This window comes from Anolis sagrei, chromosome 1, assembly GCF_037176765.1.
Source record: "Anolis sagrei isolate rAnoSag1 chromosome 1, rAnoSag1.mat, whole genome shotgun sequence".
NCBI classification, from domain to species: domain Eukaryota; kingdom Metazoa; phylum Chordata; class Lepidosauria; order Squamata; family Dactyloidae; genus Anolis; species Anolis sagrei.
In genome coordinates this window covers 318,721,748-318,738,358 of record NC_090021.1, presented here as the reverse complement: position 1 = coordinate 318,738,358, position 16,611 = coordinate 318,721,748, and the positions used below count along the sequence as shown (strand labels likewise).

The 16,611-nt window shown below is 39.7% G+C and overlaps 1 protein-coding gene across 1 annotated transcript in view; it reads right to left on the bottom strand.

The window, feature by feature from the left end:
- Positions 1-3,905: 3,905 nt before the first annotated feature.
- C1H14orf132 (chromosome 1 C14orf132 homolog) overlaps positions 3,906-16,611 on the bottom strand; it is a 69,733-nt gene continuing 57,027 nt past the window's right edge. The window contains exon 3 of the mRNA XM_067468199.1: positions 3,906-15,750. Within this exon, the coding sequence (XP_067324300.1) occupies positions 15,526-15,750 (225 nt within the window). The 3' untranslated portion in view covers positions 3,906-15,525. The remainder of the gene's footprint in view (positions 15,751-16,611) is intronic.

Genomic DNA, 16,611 nt, shown 5'->3' with positions numbered 1-16,611 from the left:
GCACCAGTTTAATGACCATGACTCAATGCTGTGGGATCCTGAGAATTGTAGCTTGGTAAAACACCAGCACTCCTTGGCAGAGGAGGCTAAAGATCATGTAAAACCACAAATTTGAAGATTCGATAGCATCGAGACATGGCAATTAAAGTGGTGCCCAACTGCATTAACTGCAATGTAGTAGTACCCTGAGAATATATTCTGTTTACATGGGACCCAGTAGCTTTCATTATGGCTTGGCATGCAGCTGACCTGATAAAACAAGATTATTATTCTTTCTGCATAGTAGCTTCTCCCCATTCCACAGGAAAGAGTATACATAACACTGGGGGAACCCTGATGAACAGGTTACAAGGGAAGAGAGGATTCCTAGAAAAGAGATGAGAGCATTTTCCATGAGTGGAGATAGTCCATCAGTAGAGGGGAGATTCAAGATACAACTCAATAGTTAAGAAGAAAGTAGGTGGCTTTACAAAACTACACCTGTCTATCACAGGTGCATGCAGGTAGAATCTGATGTAAAATGGCAACCAGGAAACCTCAGAATGAAAACAGGATGTGCATTAGATGGATTTGCTTTGATCTAGCATTTGCTCTGATCTGGCATAGTTATTCTCACGTTCTCCTTAAGGCAGGGATGAGTCTCTGTGTGCTTCCAGATGTTTTTTACCCTCATGTCCCATAAATTCTAGCCTGTAGAGTTAGTGACAAGGGCCATAGTTGTATAGTTTCTGGTAGCAAGGGTCATAGTGCTTAAGAAGAGACAAGATCAGATATGGGAAGAATAATAGTGTATTTAGTTGACCACTGACAGGGCAACAATCAACATGTGGGGAAGGCAGGGCATTATTCTTCTAACTCTACCATCATACTCCACACGACAAGAGACAGTCTGAACAATGGCATCTCTATTTTGGGTGAACCTTGAACTGTCTTGCCCTCATTATATTTTACTACAGTAGCAGTTGTCATAACAGGAGCCTGGTGGATTAGTCTTACTACTCTAGTTATAGAATTATAGAATCTTAAGAGTTGAGTAGAGTAGTTCTGTAAGACTTTCTCTGAAACTTATTACTGTAAATCAATCCTGTCACCAGATGCCACAACAGTGCTTACAGATCAAGGATAATGAACTGCAACAGAGCCCCTAGGCAAAATGTCTTATTTTTTAATCCTGTAATGGATCTCTTATCTAAGACTGCTTACAATTCAAGAATGCTGCAGATGAAATGTGCTTTCTAAGATAATTGAAAACTGCTGTCCAGTTAAAACAGGAGGCATTCTCTAAGCAAAGGACATTAATATGGGCTAGAGTAAAGACAGAAATTTTAGAACCTATCTGCACATGGAGGACATAGCACAGTGTCCTTAGGAGGGCAATATGTTATTATGCAGGTGGAAGGCAGCATGTTTCAGTATTTTCCCCTGTCTAACATCGTATGACACTTAGTCATATTTGAAGTGGCCACAAAGTCACGTCAGCTATTGATTTCAATATATCTGCTCTCAAGGATGACTAATTCTTGATTCGGCTCATAATCCTCTTGACCATAGAAACGTTACCATCTCAGGGAAAAGTTTAATAGTCTCCTGTATTTGCCAGTTACCATAGGAAACATTATTTTAAAGATAGAACTTGCAAATCTGAAATGATATAACCTTGAGAAACCTAAGACTATGAGGAACCCAAAGGATACTAAATCTTTTTCATCTGATAAACATGTTTTTTTTTAAAAAAAAATACAAGGAAGAATTTTTTTGGGGGTGTGTGTATGCATTATACAATTTACGTCTGTATTCTACAGCTTGTCTTCAGATGTTGTGTGAGGAGGAACATGTAGAGTATCAATCTAGGTTTCGCATTCACCACCTGCAATGACTGGAGGCTGCTGTAAATAAGACCACAAATACTAGAACAAATCAGTTTGGTTCTTGATTTGAGAATGCAAAAGATCCACTTACCTGTTTCCAGTGTGTAATTCACAGGCTTTGTTGGAAAAAAGCACTGAGTTCTTCAGGTGGTCTCTGGATACAGGATCCCTATGCTGAGCAAGTAGGTTTATGCTGCATGCCTTACAAATGCAGCGTAGCTGTATCGATCATAAAACAAATTCAAAGTGAATGTTGCAATTAGCTAGCTTGAATAGCATTCTTTCTCCTACCCTGGACATTCCACAGTCCACTTGCCTTACTGCCAACAGAACCTCTGAAGATACCAGCAACAGATGCAGGCGAAATGTAAGGAGAGAATGCTGCTGAAACATGGCTATACAACCCCAAAAACCTCACTGCAACCCAGTGATTCCAGTCATGAAAGCCTTTGACAACAAATTCAAAGTCATATTGCCAATGAAAGATATTTCTGCTGTTGTTTAAAGTGATGGTGGAATTGTGTGCCTTGTTTTACCTTAAAATTGGGCCCCAAGGGGTCTGGAGGCATGGTTCTTTGTTTTTTTTTTAATATGTTACATATATTGTATATGGTCTGCACAGAAGATTCATTATAACCTGTGAAGTCTACAACTATACCTAATGTTGACAATATTGGGCTAGAAGAACCAATTGTCTAGAAGAACTGGAAAAGTTAGTTTTACACAGTTCAATCAAAAAGGTTTTTGGTGTCATGGTTAAAATAATGTTTATTTATACCCTGCTTTTTCTCTCTACAAGGAGCCTCAAAGAGGCTTATATTAAAATAATTTCAATACCATTTAAAATCTTAAAAATATACAAACATTTAAATAGAATTAAATATAAATGGTATTAAAATTTCAGTTAAAATCCATAAAAACATAACCCAAGCAAAAAAACAACAACAACAAAACAACAAAAAACCCAAAAATACAGCACCCCCTGAAGAACTGAACTTAACAACCTTCTTCTTTAATAGCCTGCCTGAATAATAAGGTTTTAGCTTGCTGCCAAAAGGACAGCAGGGAGGCAGCCAATCTGGCTTCTGTGGGAAGAATGGAGTTCCAGAGTCAAGGGGCAGCCACTGAGAAGGAAGGCCCACTCTCTCATTCCCACCAACCAAGATTGAGATGGAGGTGGGACTGAGGGAAAGGTCTCTCCTGAAGATCTCAGGGTCCAGGCAGGTTCCTACAAGGGGATGCAACTGGCCAAATAGCCTGGGCCTGAACTGGGTCTAGGGCTTAAAAGGTCATAACCAGCACTTTGAATTGTTCCCCGAAACAGACTGGCAGCCAGTGGAGCTTTAAAGGCTTTAAAGGCTCCCCCACCTTACCGAAATTCCCCTGAAGCCACAGGGCTGAGCTTTAGCTGCAGTAAATCTTGCCAAAGGGTTGACAGTATGAAACCCAGGTCAGGGTGAGCTCCTGGTCTTTACCTCAGCTTCCACCTACCTAGCTGTTTTGAAAACAGCAATGTGAGTAGATAAATAGGTACCACTTAAGTGAGGAGGTACCTAAGGCACACATAAGGAAATGCCAGAAAAATGCCATCGATTCGATCAAGGAGGAAAGTTTATGAACAAAGCTCTTTGACAGGGAAAGTGGAGTGACAGCACCCCCACCAGTGGCCAGAACCGAGCACAGCCTCCAAGATACCAAAGATGGGAAAGCCTACACACACACACACACAATTGTCTGTCTTGTCAGTGTATAACAGAACTGAATCTTTGCCGTTTATGTGTTCTGTGATCTGCTCAGGATTTAGATCTGCAGATCATTTACTGTCTAGCTATGGGGATGTAGTCAGATGCTTCGCTGAACCAACTTGCTCACTGCAAAGCACTGAATGGCCATGTTGGGCAGCTTCAGGGACTTATCAGAAAGTATTTCTTAGCATAACAGATTTCTGCATGCAGATGTTTATTCTGCACTGAGGGAAGATGGGACTGAGGTCTATACCTACCAAATTTTCATGCGAAAAAATAGAAAAAGACACCATTTGCAAACATTGACAACTTTAATACTTGTTTTCTTAAAAATCACAAATGTAACTGTACTTTAAACAAAGGCAATTTCACCCCACCTGATTAAGAACAATAGTTACATGTCTAGTGAGGCTCATAAACAACAAAGAACATTGTAGTAGTGAAAAAGAATATACAATATTTTGATTTGCTTAAAACCAGCCATGAGTAGTACAATATGTTTCGCAAACTCGTAGGAAAATGCAGAAACCCTTTTGATTGTTTTCTTCATTTTTGTTCAATCACCTCATGACTCAAGAACAATTTATTACAAGAATACAAGTTTCAGTAGAACAATTTGTACAAGATAAAAACAGTACAATTGTAGGCATTTCTAAAGAAACCATGTAGTAGAAGGGAAAAATGTATCAAAGAGAGAACATATAAAGAACCATTCTGTCACAAACTCCTATATGAAAAAAAAAGTAGCTGGTTATTTTAAATCAACATGGGACCTTCAGTGTTTCTGACCCTTGCAGTTCGTGGTCATATCTTCCTTCTATAATCATACACACAGTATTCTATTTGCTTTCATGAGAGTGAGGGCACACACAACTCCATTTCTGGCATTTCTGTCCTTGCCTGTTGTGTCAGGTTTGAAAGGGTCTTGTCCTTGCATTTCCTTGAACATGAGTAGACCCTTTCATGCAACTGAGCCCCTTACTTTGTCCTATACTAATTCCACTCCTTTTCTCAAGTATGGAGGAGCAAGGAAAGTCTGTTATTCCAGCTCTGCTCCCAACTTTCAATTTCCAAGTCCCATGCTTCACCTATCATTTTTCTCTCAGACTAGGCAAAGGACTGTTTGTGTGTGACTTTATGTGCAGTACGTTTATGTGTGTGACTCAGTGTCCTCACTAGAGTACACTGGAGAGTTCATTGCACACTTTCCACTCAAATTTGGTGGTGGTGGTGGTGAGGTTTCAAAAGCTTTGGTTCCAAGTGGCTCATTGTGGTCCCAGAACCATCCAGTAAAGCAATGGTCTGTTTCACTGCATTGTCAACTCCTTTCTCCTTTTTATGCTTGGACGGGGCATTTCTTTCAAATGTGAAGTGAATGGTTCTAGGATCTCCTTGCTTCACTGCTACTTGAGACAGCATTATCCTTGAAGGGTTCCATGGCAAATACATTCTTATTAGTCCATTACATTAATGGATTCATGGGCAACCTTACCCTGGCCTTGACAACAGCAGCATAATGTTCAATAAGCAACACTTATGTGGAACTTGCTAGGTATATACATGCCTTCAACTTGCCTGTTGACTTCTAGTGACCCCAAGAATTCCATAGGGTTTTCTTAAGTAAGGAATATTCAGAGTTGGTTTTGCCATTTCCTTCTTCTGAAATATAACTTTCAGAATCTAATATGCGTTGACCATCTCCCATCCAATTACTAACTAAGATTGATTCCATTTAGCAGTCATCCTGCATCTAAAGCTGCTCTGGCTGAAAGTTTTTATAAACCCTACTAGAAAATATTATTTATAATGTGACTTGTCCTGTAAGCCAGAGTTGTCTAGTAGTGGTTTGAGTACTGGACAATGACTATGGAGAACAAATTCCTTTTAGGTCATGGAAATGCAGTGGATGACTTTGGGCAAGTTACGTTATCTCACCTTCAGAGGAAGGCAATGATAAATCCTCCCTGAACAAACTTTACCAATAAAACAATCCAATTAGGCTTGTTTTAGAGTTGCAAACAAATTGAAGGCACATAACAAGAGTACCTTCTCCTATTTCTGGAAGGAAATTTGCTGTTGGGAGTAGGGTTGCTAGTAGAAATAAAATCAGTTGAAGTGACCAGTGTAATAATAGTTATACAATTCAGATGTTAACGAAAGTAAGATAATTTGGAATCCCACAAATTATTGTTTTTAGGAGACTCTGGAATACGATATTTCAACTGAGCTTATGAAGGCTGCTTTACTCCACAATAAATGCAGTTGAATCTGACTGCAACATATCTTTCGCACTGAACTCAATGGGGTTTAAATATGGATGAATTTGTCAGTTTCACTTCCCACACTCATTTTTTTTAAAAAAAATCTCAAGTACTTATTTGTTTAGTAAGTCCTGCCTTTCTCCCATTACACAATTCAAAGCAACATACAACACAAGTTGTAACAAAATTCAGTATGAACTATAAACTAAAGTTGGAGAACAATGAAAAAGTAATCAAATAAGCTAACGCTTTAAAACTAAACACTGAATTAAAAGCCATTTTAAAACATTTTGAAAACATAGCAAAAAAGAGAAAAGGAAGAACTGAATAAAAGAACAATAGGAAATTTGTGTTCTAAATGTTGGTGACTTCCTATCAAACCAAGATTGAAACAACATTTTCAAGTTTCTGCGCTGGCCAAATTCAATATGTAGAGCTGTTGTCATCACGGAAAAGCCATATTCTGCCTTGTTACTATGTTCTACATGTAAAATATGAGAATTTATTTTTAGAAAAAGAGCCCCAATTCAGCACTCTAAGCATGACCAAAGTCTCCAGAAGGACTTGGCTTTCTGTCATTCCTATCATGTACATAAACTCAGAATGAGCTGGATGAGATGAATATATTATAGGAGAAAATGTCACAGAATCTGGTTCTTTTAATCTATCATGCTGACGTGAAATTTTCTTAACAATATTGCAATTCATGCAAGATGGTATCCATAAAGATGTTATTTTTGTTCTATTGCCCTTTGTTTATTTATTTACTCTATTTATATCCTGCCTTTCTCTACCCTGAAGGACCTCAAGGTGGCTTTACATATGGCAACTATTTGATGCTTTTAGACAATAGACAATTAAATACATTTAAGTTAAAATTTAAAATTAAAACTTAAAGTGCACATTAAAACATATAAACATTATAATAACTATTAAAATCACACAATCTCCAATCATAATCCGGGGCCATAATGCAATTGGTTTGCATTAAAACCCAAATCCTTTGGTTTTACTATAAAGGTGGACAATCTGTTCACTCCTGAAAAACAACGGAATCCTGTTTTTCTCCCAATGTATTTTAAATCTTATCCTATTTTAAAAAATGAGTGATGGGACACCAGGACATTCAGAATTCTAATACATTTTTTTTTAACAAGAAAACTGATTTGGGGCAACTATTAAGTAAATGTTGCTTCCCCACAGTAAGATCTGATCAATGGTGGATAGGATAGGGTTCTCCTTTGCTGATTTTAAACAGGGGCTGTTTGAATTCCTTCCAGGTCCAAACTTTTATAAATCCATTTATGTGTTTACCTGGAGAAAGTATTTTGCTCTTTTCAGTTTTACATCACGGCATGTTGTCATATATTTTCTGCCACACAACTACAGTCAAACATTTTTTTTTTTTAGAAATATGGGTTAACACTAAGTAAAAATTAAGACAATCAGCACGGTGATTTCACATTTTTGCTATTACTCTGGAGACAGAGTCCCTCCTTAGCCATGAAAACCTATAGCACTGGGACTGTGGCGCAGCTGGCTGGGAGTCAGCTGCATTAGATCACTACTGACCGAAAGGCCATGAGTTCAAAGCCAGCCTGGGTGTGAGCTTCCTACCATTGTGTAGCTTGCTGTTGAGCTTTGCAGCCTGAAAGACAGTTGCATCTGTTAAGTAGGAAAATTAGGTACTCCTTATGCAGGGAGGCTAATTTAACTAATTTACAATGCCATAAAAAGCTCCAGCAAGCATGCAAAGAATGAGGAAGTACTCCATCAGTGTCACAAGTGGATGGTGAAGTGACAGCTCCCTTGGTGGCCAGAATACCCTCATGAAGCTGGAATGTTAAATGGCCTCTGTGTCTGTCTATTTATGTTGTGTGTCTATGGCATTGAATGTTTGCCATGTATATGTACATTGTAATCTGTCCTGAGTCCCCTGCGGGGTGAGAAGGGCGGAATATAAATACTGCAAATAAATAAATAAATAAATATTGGGTGAATTGGGCAAGCCACACTCTTTTAGCCTCTGAGGCTAAAAGACAAACTCTCTGGACAAATCTTGCAAGAAACCCCCATGATAGGTTCCCTTTAGGGTCAGCATAGGCTGGAAATGACTTGAAGGTGTACAAAACAACAAAGAGTTAAGATGTCATTTCAAACTGTAAGTGTTCCCAATGGAAAAAGAAAAAAAGTTTTATTCCTGGTGCTTTCACTTTGCCCTACTTAAACTCCTGCTAAAAAGCTGTTATCCTTCCTAGTTCATTTCACAGACCTCTATGCCTCTCTGATTAGCTGCAGGAAACTGGGCAAAATTACATTTTCAGGGACATGGTGTGAAGAGAAGAGCATTACACATTAATAACTCTCAATTCCCCGCAGGAGAACATGGAGAAATTATTAGGGCCTTGAATCCCTTGAGGATATTGAAGAGGGAGCTTTGATAGGAAAAGAAAACAGATGCAACAGATCAGAGAAGGAAGCTGGCTTTAATTTTATCTCCACCAGCTCATAGATAATCAATTTGCAGACATTTTGAGGATAGTAAAGCTGAACAGGAAGTTGTCTCCAAAGAATAAAGTTTGAGATTCTCTTGGTGCATTATGTTAGCAGCTGCATTTTTTCCCCAAAATCTTGCAGCATTGATGAAGGAACTGGCAAAACTACCAACTTTGAGCATTTTTCCAACACCTTACATCCAATATGACCTTTTCATTTCTGCTGAGTTAGTCTTGTGGCCAGGAAGATTCCAACTACACCTCCCCTGAACATTCAAAATCCACACGTTCATCACCACATCTACATTATATAAATAGATGTCTTTTCTCCCAGCAGTTACTCACTTCCACCCTTCTATCCTGCTTCTACTTTTTCCCTGCCAGAACAAATGTTAAAGTACAAAAAAAGGGGAGATGCTTTGTACTTTTATGGGAGCTTTTGCACAATTAAAACTTGTGTGCCAACTGCACCCGTATATTGGGAGGTCGGAGTTGGCCACGGTGGTCCACACTCTGGTTACACCCCGTATAGATTACTGCAATGCACTCTATGTAGGGCAGCCTCTGAAGACTGTTTGGAAGCTTTAATTAGTCCAATGGGCCGCAGCCAGGTTGCTTACGGGAGAGGGTTATCGAGAGTGCACAATGCTTTTGCTACGCCAGCTCCACCTGCTGCCCATCAGCTTCCGAGCACAATTCAAAGTGCTGGCTTTGGCCTACAAAGCCATGAATGGTTCTGGCCCAGTTTATCTGTTTGAATGTATCTCTCGCTACAATCCACCTAGGACTCTAAGATTGTCAAAGGAGGCCCTGCTCACTGTTTCCCCACCATCGCAATCGCGGTTGGTAGGGACAAGAGACAGGGCTTTCTCTGTGCTGGCCCCTCGGATGTGGAAGTACCACCCAAGCAAAATTAGATTGGCTCCATCTCTCCTGACCTTTTGGAAAAAAGTGAAATCCTGGCTGTGGAATCAGGCCTTCTCAGACTAGGCTGACTGGCTGGCAAAGCTACGGCTTTAATGGATTTGGACTGACAGCTTTCAGGATGATGACTTAAATCGGTGATTGTTTGAATGTTTTTATACTGTTTTTATATTGTTTTTACTGAATGTGTATATTTATGCTTTTTGTTGTGGGCACCATGCTGTGCCGGTTGTTAGCCGCCTTGAGTCCCTCTGCGGAGGTTGAGATAGGACGGCATATAAATGTCCAAAATAAATAAATAAATAAATAAATTTAAAGATGACAGTCCTTCCAGAAGGAATCAGACTTCAATGGACACTTCTCAAAGATCTGGACATGTTGTGACTGAACATGACCCGGACAACAAGAGTTCACAATGACATAAGCACTAGTCTTAACCACAAATGATAATGAGAATCATAGTAGACAGTTCATTGGACCAGAAATCATAAATTGTAAGCCCAGCACAAAACACGACAGATTGTACCAGAGCATGCTGGGAAAAATACACTCTTTGTTAATGTCAAAGTCAACAGCCATTGAAATCTGTCTCTCAAGAGAATCGCAGCAATCAAGTTATAATATTAATAATTAACGATATGAGCAAAAGTATGGAATATGAATATGGAAACTAGCAGAGCCAAAGAGATATAACTGCACTAACTGGGTAAGATGAGTTATATTTTGTGTTATACATTTCTGCCTCTTTGTCATGATGCTGGAAGGAATACATTATGGGTAATACTGCTAATTATAATATATTGTTACTACCTTTTGGAACCTTTTATGTATTTTAAGAGCATATTAAAATACCTTATTTCCAATTTCCCCTTTCCCTACGTTGATTCTAGTCCTCTTTTATCTGGCACTAATGATTGCTTCAAAACTTTGGAAGACAAACACAAACACTACTAACTGGGCTCAGACTGAATTCCAGAAATTAATTAAAGTAAAGCATTCTAATGGCAAATTCGTCAAGCGTCAGTAGAAACCCATTGGGTAAAAATAAGTATAACTAGATGCAAACATGGCAGAATGACTCCCCCCGCTTATTGACCATGGAAAAATGGTTTTCATTGCAAGAAAAGGCATAGCTATGGAATATTTACAGAGCTGCTAAAACCCCTATGAATACCTAATTGATCTAATAATGAATGTAGCAATATGCCTGGAAAACATTTTGAGGTGTGAAATTGAACTCATTTGCTTTTCATTAGTGTTCTAAAAATGGAGAGTGGCAAGGGAATAAGGGAAATTTGAGGTTGTATAATAGGCTCAAAACTAGACTCAAAGCCTGTTGGAAAACATTGCAAACACATAGAAACATGACTATACTTCAAAGGGCCCACTTCTCCATTTAAACGGCTATCCAAACATAGCACCTTATATCTAAATACACTGGACATCTTGGATTAACCCTCTGAAGTCCAGAATAACATCCAGAACAAATTTTCTTTCTCTGTATCACTGAAGCCCCTGGTGATATGAACAACCTCCATTTGATAGACTGTCCAGTACAAATCAAATATGTACAATGGAGTGGATGAATCACATGGCGAAACATTCCGCTCAGTTTATTTTTACAAGCTTTTATTAAAATTTGCTGAAATTTGCAAATTTCATCCTATTTAGGAGGGAAAGACCTTTAGGGGAAAACCCTAAAGAGACAAATTCATCCATATTGGGCCAGGGCTTTGATTTCACATGTCTTGTTGTGAAGGTTGGTTTATTCAACCAAGTGACAGCTGAACTGCTATTTTTGTTTTCTAAAACATACCTCATATTTAATATTTCTGGTGTATGACAAGGATCTTTCCATGAAGGGGAAAATGGTGCCCACTGGTTTGGCAAGGACAGAGAAGTGAACACTTTGGGTACATCTACACTGTAGAGTTGATGCAGTTTGACACTACTTTAATTGCCATGGCTCAGTGCTATGGAATCCTGAGAGCTAGAGTTTGCTGAGGTATCAGCATTATTTATCGGAGAGAAAGTTAGACCATAAAATTCCAATTCCCATGATTCCATAGCCTTGAATCATGGTACCATATTTTCTGGTGTGCTAGATGACTTTTTAACCTTAGAAAATTCTCTCAGAAGTCGGGGGTCATCTAATATGCTGGGTATAAAATTTATTATATTAAATATATTGGAAGGGATGAGTAAATGTTGCTTAAAGGGCGGGTGGTTACTTTGGCAAGGGTGCCAAGCAAATGCCTCAAGTTCTCCTGGTGGCTTCTCCTCCTCCTCCTCTCCATCACCCAGTGGCTTCCTCACGTCGCCTCCTCCACCTCCTCCTCCTCCTCTTCCACCAAGGCGAGTATGAAGTGGAGGAGACTGAAGCCTGACAGAGGGAGCCAAGCAGTGCTGGAGGGGCACAGCAGTAGTAGCTGCTTCGAGTGCCCTGCTCCAGTGGCAGCTGCCCACCTCCTCCAACTCCAGCGTCCCGAGCAGCGTGGCCTGAGAAGGGGGAGGAGGAGGAGGGGGGAGAAGAGGAGGGCAGAAGGAGGGAGCACTTGGGGAGGATGAGCGGCAAGCTGCATTACCATGGAAACCACTGGGCTGTACCACCGCAACCAGCCTAGTGGCTCTGCCTCACCATGAGTCTCCAGCAGAAAAGGGCTCTCAAGCCTGGAGCGAAGAAATCTCTCCTCCTCCTCAGTTGCAGCAGGAGGAGGAGGAAAGGAAGGAAGGGAGGGAGGGAGGGAGGAAGGGAGGGAGGGAGGGAGGAGAGTGGAGGGGGGCGCAGGGAGCAGGAGCGGCAAGCTGCATTGCCATAGAGACTGCTGGGTTGTGTCTGCTGCTGCCGCAGGCCTATGCTGGCTTTCCCTCGCCATGAGCCTCCGGCAGAAGACAACCCTCAAGCCCAGAGAGAAGAAAGCTCTCTCAAGCTACTACAAAAAAGAGGAGTGGTCTTATACGGCAAAGTATATCCTAAATACTCAATTTTAGATGGAAAAGTTGGGGGTCGTCTTATACCTCCAGTCGTCTACTACGCCGGAAAATACGGTAATTAAAGTGGTGCATTAATTCTACATAGTAGATATACCCTTTGTTACAACTGGATTTTAGGAAGTTACCAAAAATGCACAGAAGTCTTCATATTCAGAATAAGATGAACTCTACATTTAAAAAAGAAGTGTGGGAAAAAGTAAAACTGACAAGACTTTTCCATCCCCCGAAAAAGCATAAGAAAAAAGAGCAGCAGCCTTGAACATCAACCATCAACACCTGGACAGTAGGACAACCATGGAAATATGCTGATCCAGTTCCGGTCTTCCTCACTACGGTGTGAGGTACTGCATTTCTATTTGATCTAGAATCATTTCTTCTAAATTTGCATTTCCCCATAGAATTAACATTTGTAAATTATAGTCAAAACACTGCCCTTTGACAATACAGTTCCTGTTTTGGCATGTTGTAAGTAGCAACCTAAAATCTAAACTGTGGAAATATGTACAGTAATTACAATGCAATCGCTACACAGTTCCGTCCGTGTATTTGAGAAACTGGCTATAAATAGCTGTTAGCTGTCATTTTGTATCTAATGGCACTTTCTTAGGATTTTTTTTAAAAAAAGATAACACCTTTACCTTTGTAGTAATTTGGGTAAGAAGCATCATAGCCCACCCAGTCCTACGAGTGTTTATTCACTGCATCCCATGGATGCTGCCTCCTCAATAATGATGTTCAGGATTATAGCCCTAGGGTATATTTTTCCACTGAACTTCTGCAAATAATCTATAGGATTAGACTACTAGTCTCAAATGTCTCATCACATATAAAATTTCAGACTTCAGTGTAAGATATTTTCACTGAAATGTTAAGGTTCACTTTTGGCTATGGCAGAAGAATAAATGGCAAAAAACTGGAAGGATATTTTTAGAGCATTTGCTGTCATGACCTTCTTCTTTATCATGCAAAAAATAATAATTTCTACTTTTGTGATTCTGGCAGTTGTACTCCGAGGAAGGAAATTTCCCCAAGTTTAATCTTTAAACAGGGCACAGCGATGGCAGGGGAAAGAGGTAAAACTTTCCTTGACCCACTTTCTCCAATTCCTTCATGGTATGTAACAGGACAGACATTCCTTAAAACTATTGTGGTGCTTCCATAGGAAATTCTCATGATTTGATCATCCTGCCTTATTCATGTAATTTTATAACTGACCCAGATGTTGTCAACTTCAATTTGGAACCTTCCCATGTTTTCCCACTACTTTTAATTTTATTATGTTATAGAGGAAAAAATGGAATAGCTGCAGAATGATATTGGATTAGTAGCACTAGGAATTCTCCACCAAGAAGCACTCCTGTTTAAAGGAGTAATATGGCAATGAAGACCTTTTGCTTTGACAAACTATCTCTATGAAACTGAGGAAACACAAAATTAAATTATCATAGATCTCTAGTACCGAACAGACTCCATATTGTATTGCATACAAACAGAAACTTGAGTGCACTTAATGGTGATCAGAAGAACCATTGCATATGCACAGAACTTCTTAGATTAATGTCATCGTGTTCCCCCACTCAAGAGCAATATGATGACCTATCAAACATATTATTGAAAACATATGCTTCAATATAGGGTCTAGTACTTATACCATGATGCTTTTACATCCAGTACAATTGGCCTTCCATATTAGTGAGTTTACCTTTTCCAGATTTGATTATTCATGGATTTGATTAAAATGTTCTCTAAGAATGTTTAAGCTCTACAGCAGTGGTTCCCAACCTTTTTTTGACCAGGGACTACTTTGACCAGGGACCACTTGGCCAAGGACCACTTTGACCAGGGACCACTCTCCAACATCAGTACCAAAAGGGTTACAAATCAGTTTTTGGTGAACTTTAGATTAGGTTTGGTTATTTGATGTGCTAATTCAGAAAATTGCATTGGATAGACCATCTCAGGTCAAGTTTCTGATACAGAACATATGCCATCCAGTAGTCACCATCTCCTCGCCCACAGAAAACCATATTTAATAATCTAGAGTTGATGTGGTCTATCCAATGCAATTGTCTGAATCAGCACTCCAAATAACCTCAGAAACAGACCTAAAAACAAAGACACCAAGAAAGTTTTTTTATTGGTTGGACTATGTTATTATCCGCATGTTTCGTGAACCTGATTTTAGGTCTTGTGGCCCACAGGTTGGGAACCACTGCTCTACAGTGTAACCCTGTGATCATCTTCTGCCTGATGTTCTCTAGCCACTTTGGAGCACCTAGAGCAATATCTTATTAGAGTGAATGCCTTTCTCCCAATCTCCAAGTCTTTCTAGTGGTGGTTGACCTTAGAGTCATGCTGGAGGACTAAAAGCTTCCCAGAGAGATAGTTTTTCAAGTTAAAAAAATCCAGTGGGATTTTTACTTGCATTTTTTTCTACTTTTGCAGAGGTCCTGTGTCCCCAACCCCAGCGAATGTGGAACACTGACTATATGCTAGTTTAAATTTACACAGTTGGATGGAGAAGCTTTCTAGAAATCTGTGCCATTTTCTTTCTCTGATAGGTGAAGCGTGAGCAAACTAAACCAGGCCTCCAATATCAAACAGATCGATTATGACATTTCTGTGAATAACGTGCATTTGACTTGCAGGGCTTTGTAAAGAACAAAAGAAAATGCCACTTCTTACATGCCACCTTGCCATAACCTTCCCTTTTAAAACAAAGCAGAACAGATTTAGATTCCTACTTGCTTTTCGTCTCTGGAGAGCAAGAGAATAAGGTCGGCAGAAAATGTAAGAGGTGTAGCACATTTGCACAAATACATGTTTCGAATTCCAATTCAGCAGTAGATTAGATACTACAATCTCACTGCAAGAGGGAAAAAAGAGCAACAAATTTACCAACCAGTAAAAAACAGACTCTAAGCCAAACATTCCTCTCTCTTCTTTCACATGGGCCTTTTACAGAAAATTAACATTTATCAGGTTAATGCTATATATTAGGCATTTCATCCCTGACATCATTTACAAAAGCTTCCAAATATTTGCTGGGAAGTTTTGCCAACGGTTTAAACTTTGTCTTAGGTAATAAACAGCATCTACCCACATGTATTTATAAAGATATACATTTTTGTACAGGTATGTGCGCATCTATCTATCGCTCTGTCTGTTCACACACACATACACATCTGCACTCATGAAAGACAGCAAAGAAATCCTCCACCTCTTCAGACCATCCTTTTCAGAAGGTAAAGGCATACACAACTCCAACAACTACAATGTTCCCAATCGTGGCTATAATGGCAATCCATAACAATATGGCATCGTTTGAGGAACGAGATGCCTCTTCCGGCTGGCTTGGCATTGAGGCTGCTGCATGGACATTGGCAGAGGAATTAAACAAGGAATACTCCGTACTAAAGTCCTCGTTGGGTGAGTCCATAAAGGCTCCTCCCATCACGGGGATCTGTGGAAGAAGAATAGAGAATATGAGGTCAAAACTCTGGACAAAGAGGAGCATAGAGAGATACAGAGATGTATTCTAGCCAAGAAAATAGCCAAGCTTTGTAGCTAAGGGTGAACAACATCAGAAGGTCTGCAACTTTCTTGTCCATTTTGTCACATCCTTGTGAACCTCCTCAAGATGCAACCATTGTCACTGTTGTTTATCTTCAGGTTGTATCCAAATTATGGTGGCCCTGATGTGAATTAGCTATCAGCATGTTTACTCGGCAAGGTTTGTTCAGAGAGAGTTTGCCTTCATGTTCCTTTGAGATTGAGAAAGACTTACTTGCCGAAGGTCATCCAGAGGATTTCCACAGATAAGCAGAGATTAAAATCCTTATCTCTACAGTCCAATCTGAACACTCAGACTTTGCTGGCAGTACCCACTAATTCTGAGGAAAATGCTTTTTTTTTGTGATTTAAATCGGGTATATGTATTTATTTGTGTGACAGCACAAGGAGGTTGCTGAATGCTTGATTCACTTTGTGGGGCATTTTTAGATCAGGAGTAGGGAACCTCAAGAACCACAAATCTTCCTGAATTCCTTTTGGGGACTCTCGATTCCCCCAAAGTATCTTCAAAAGGACCCAGAATTCATTTTAATTTTAATTTGGGTTCATTTCAGTGTGGTAGACCAAAAGGAGTTAAGAAATACTGAAATATGCTTACTCCCTTCCCACGTCCTGGGGGAAAAAACCCAGCTGAAAATGGACAAAAATTAAACTGGAAGTGATGTTATGTCCCTGATGTTATGTCTTGATTCAGCAGCAGAGTGTGTCTCAGGCTGCATCTACACTGCATCCAATGTAGCATCTGAATTAG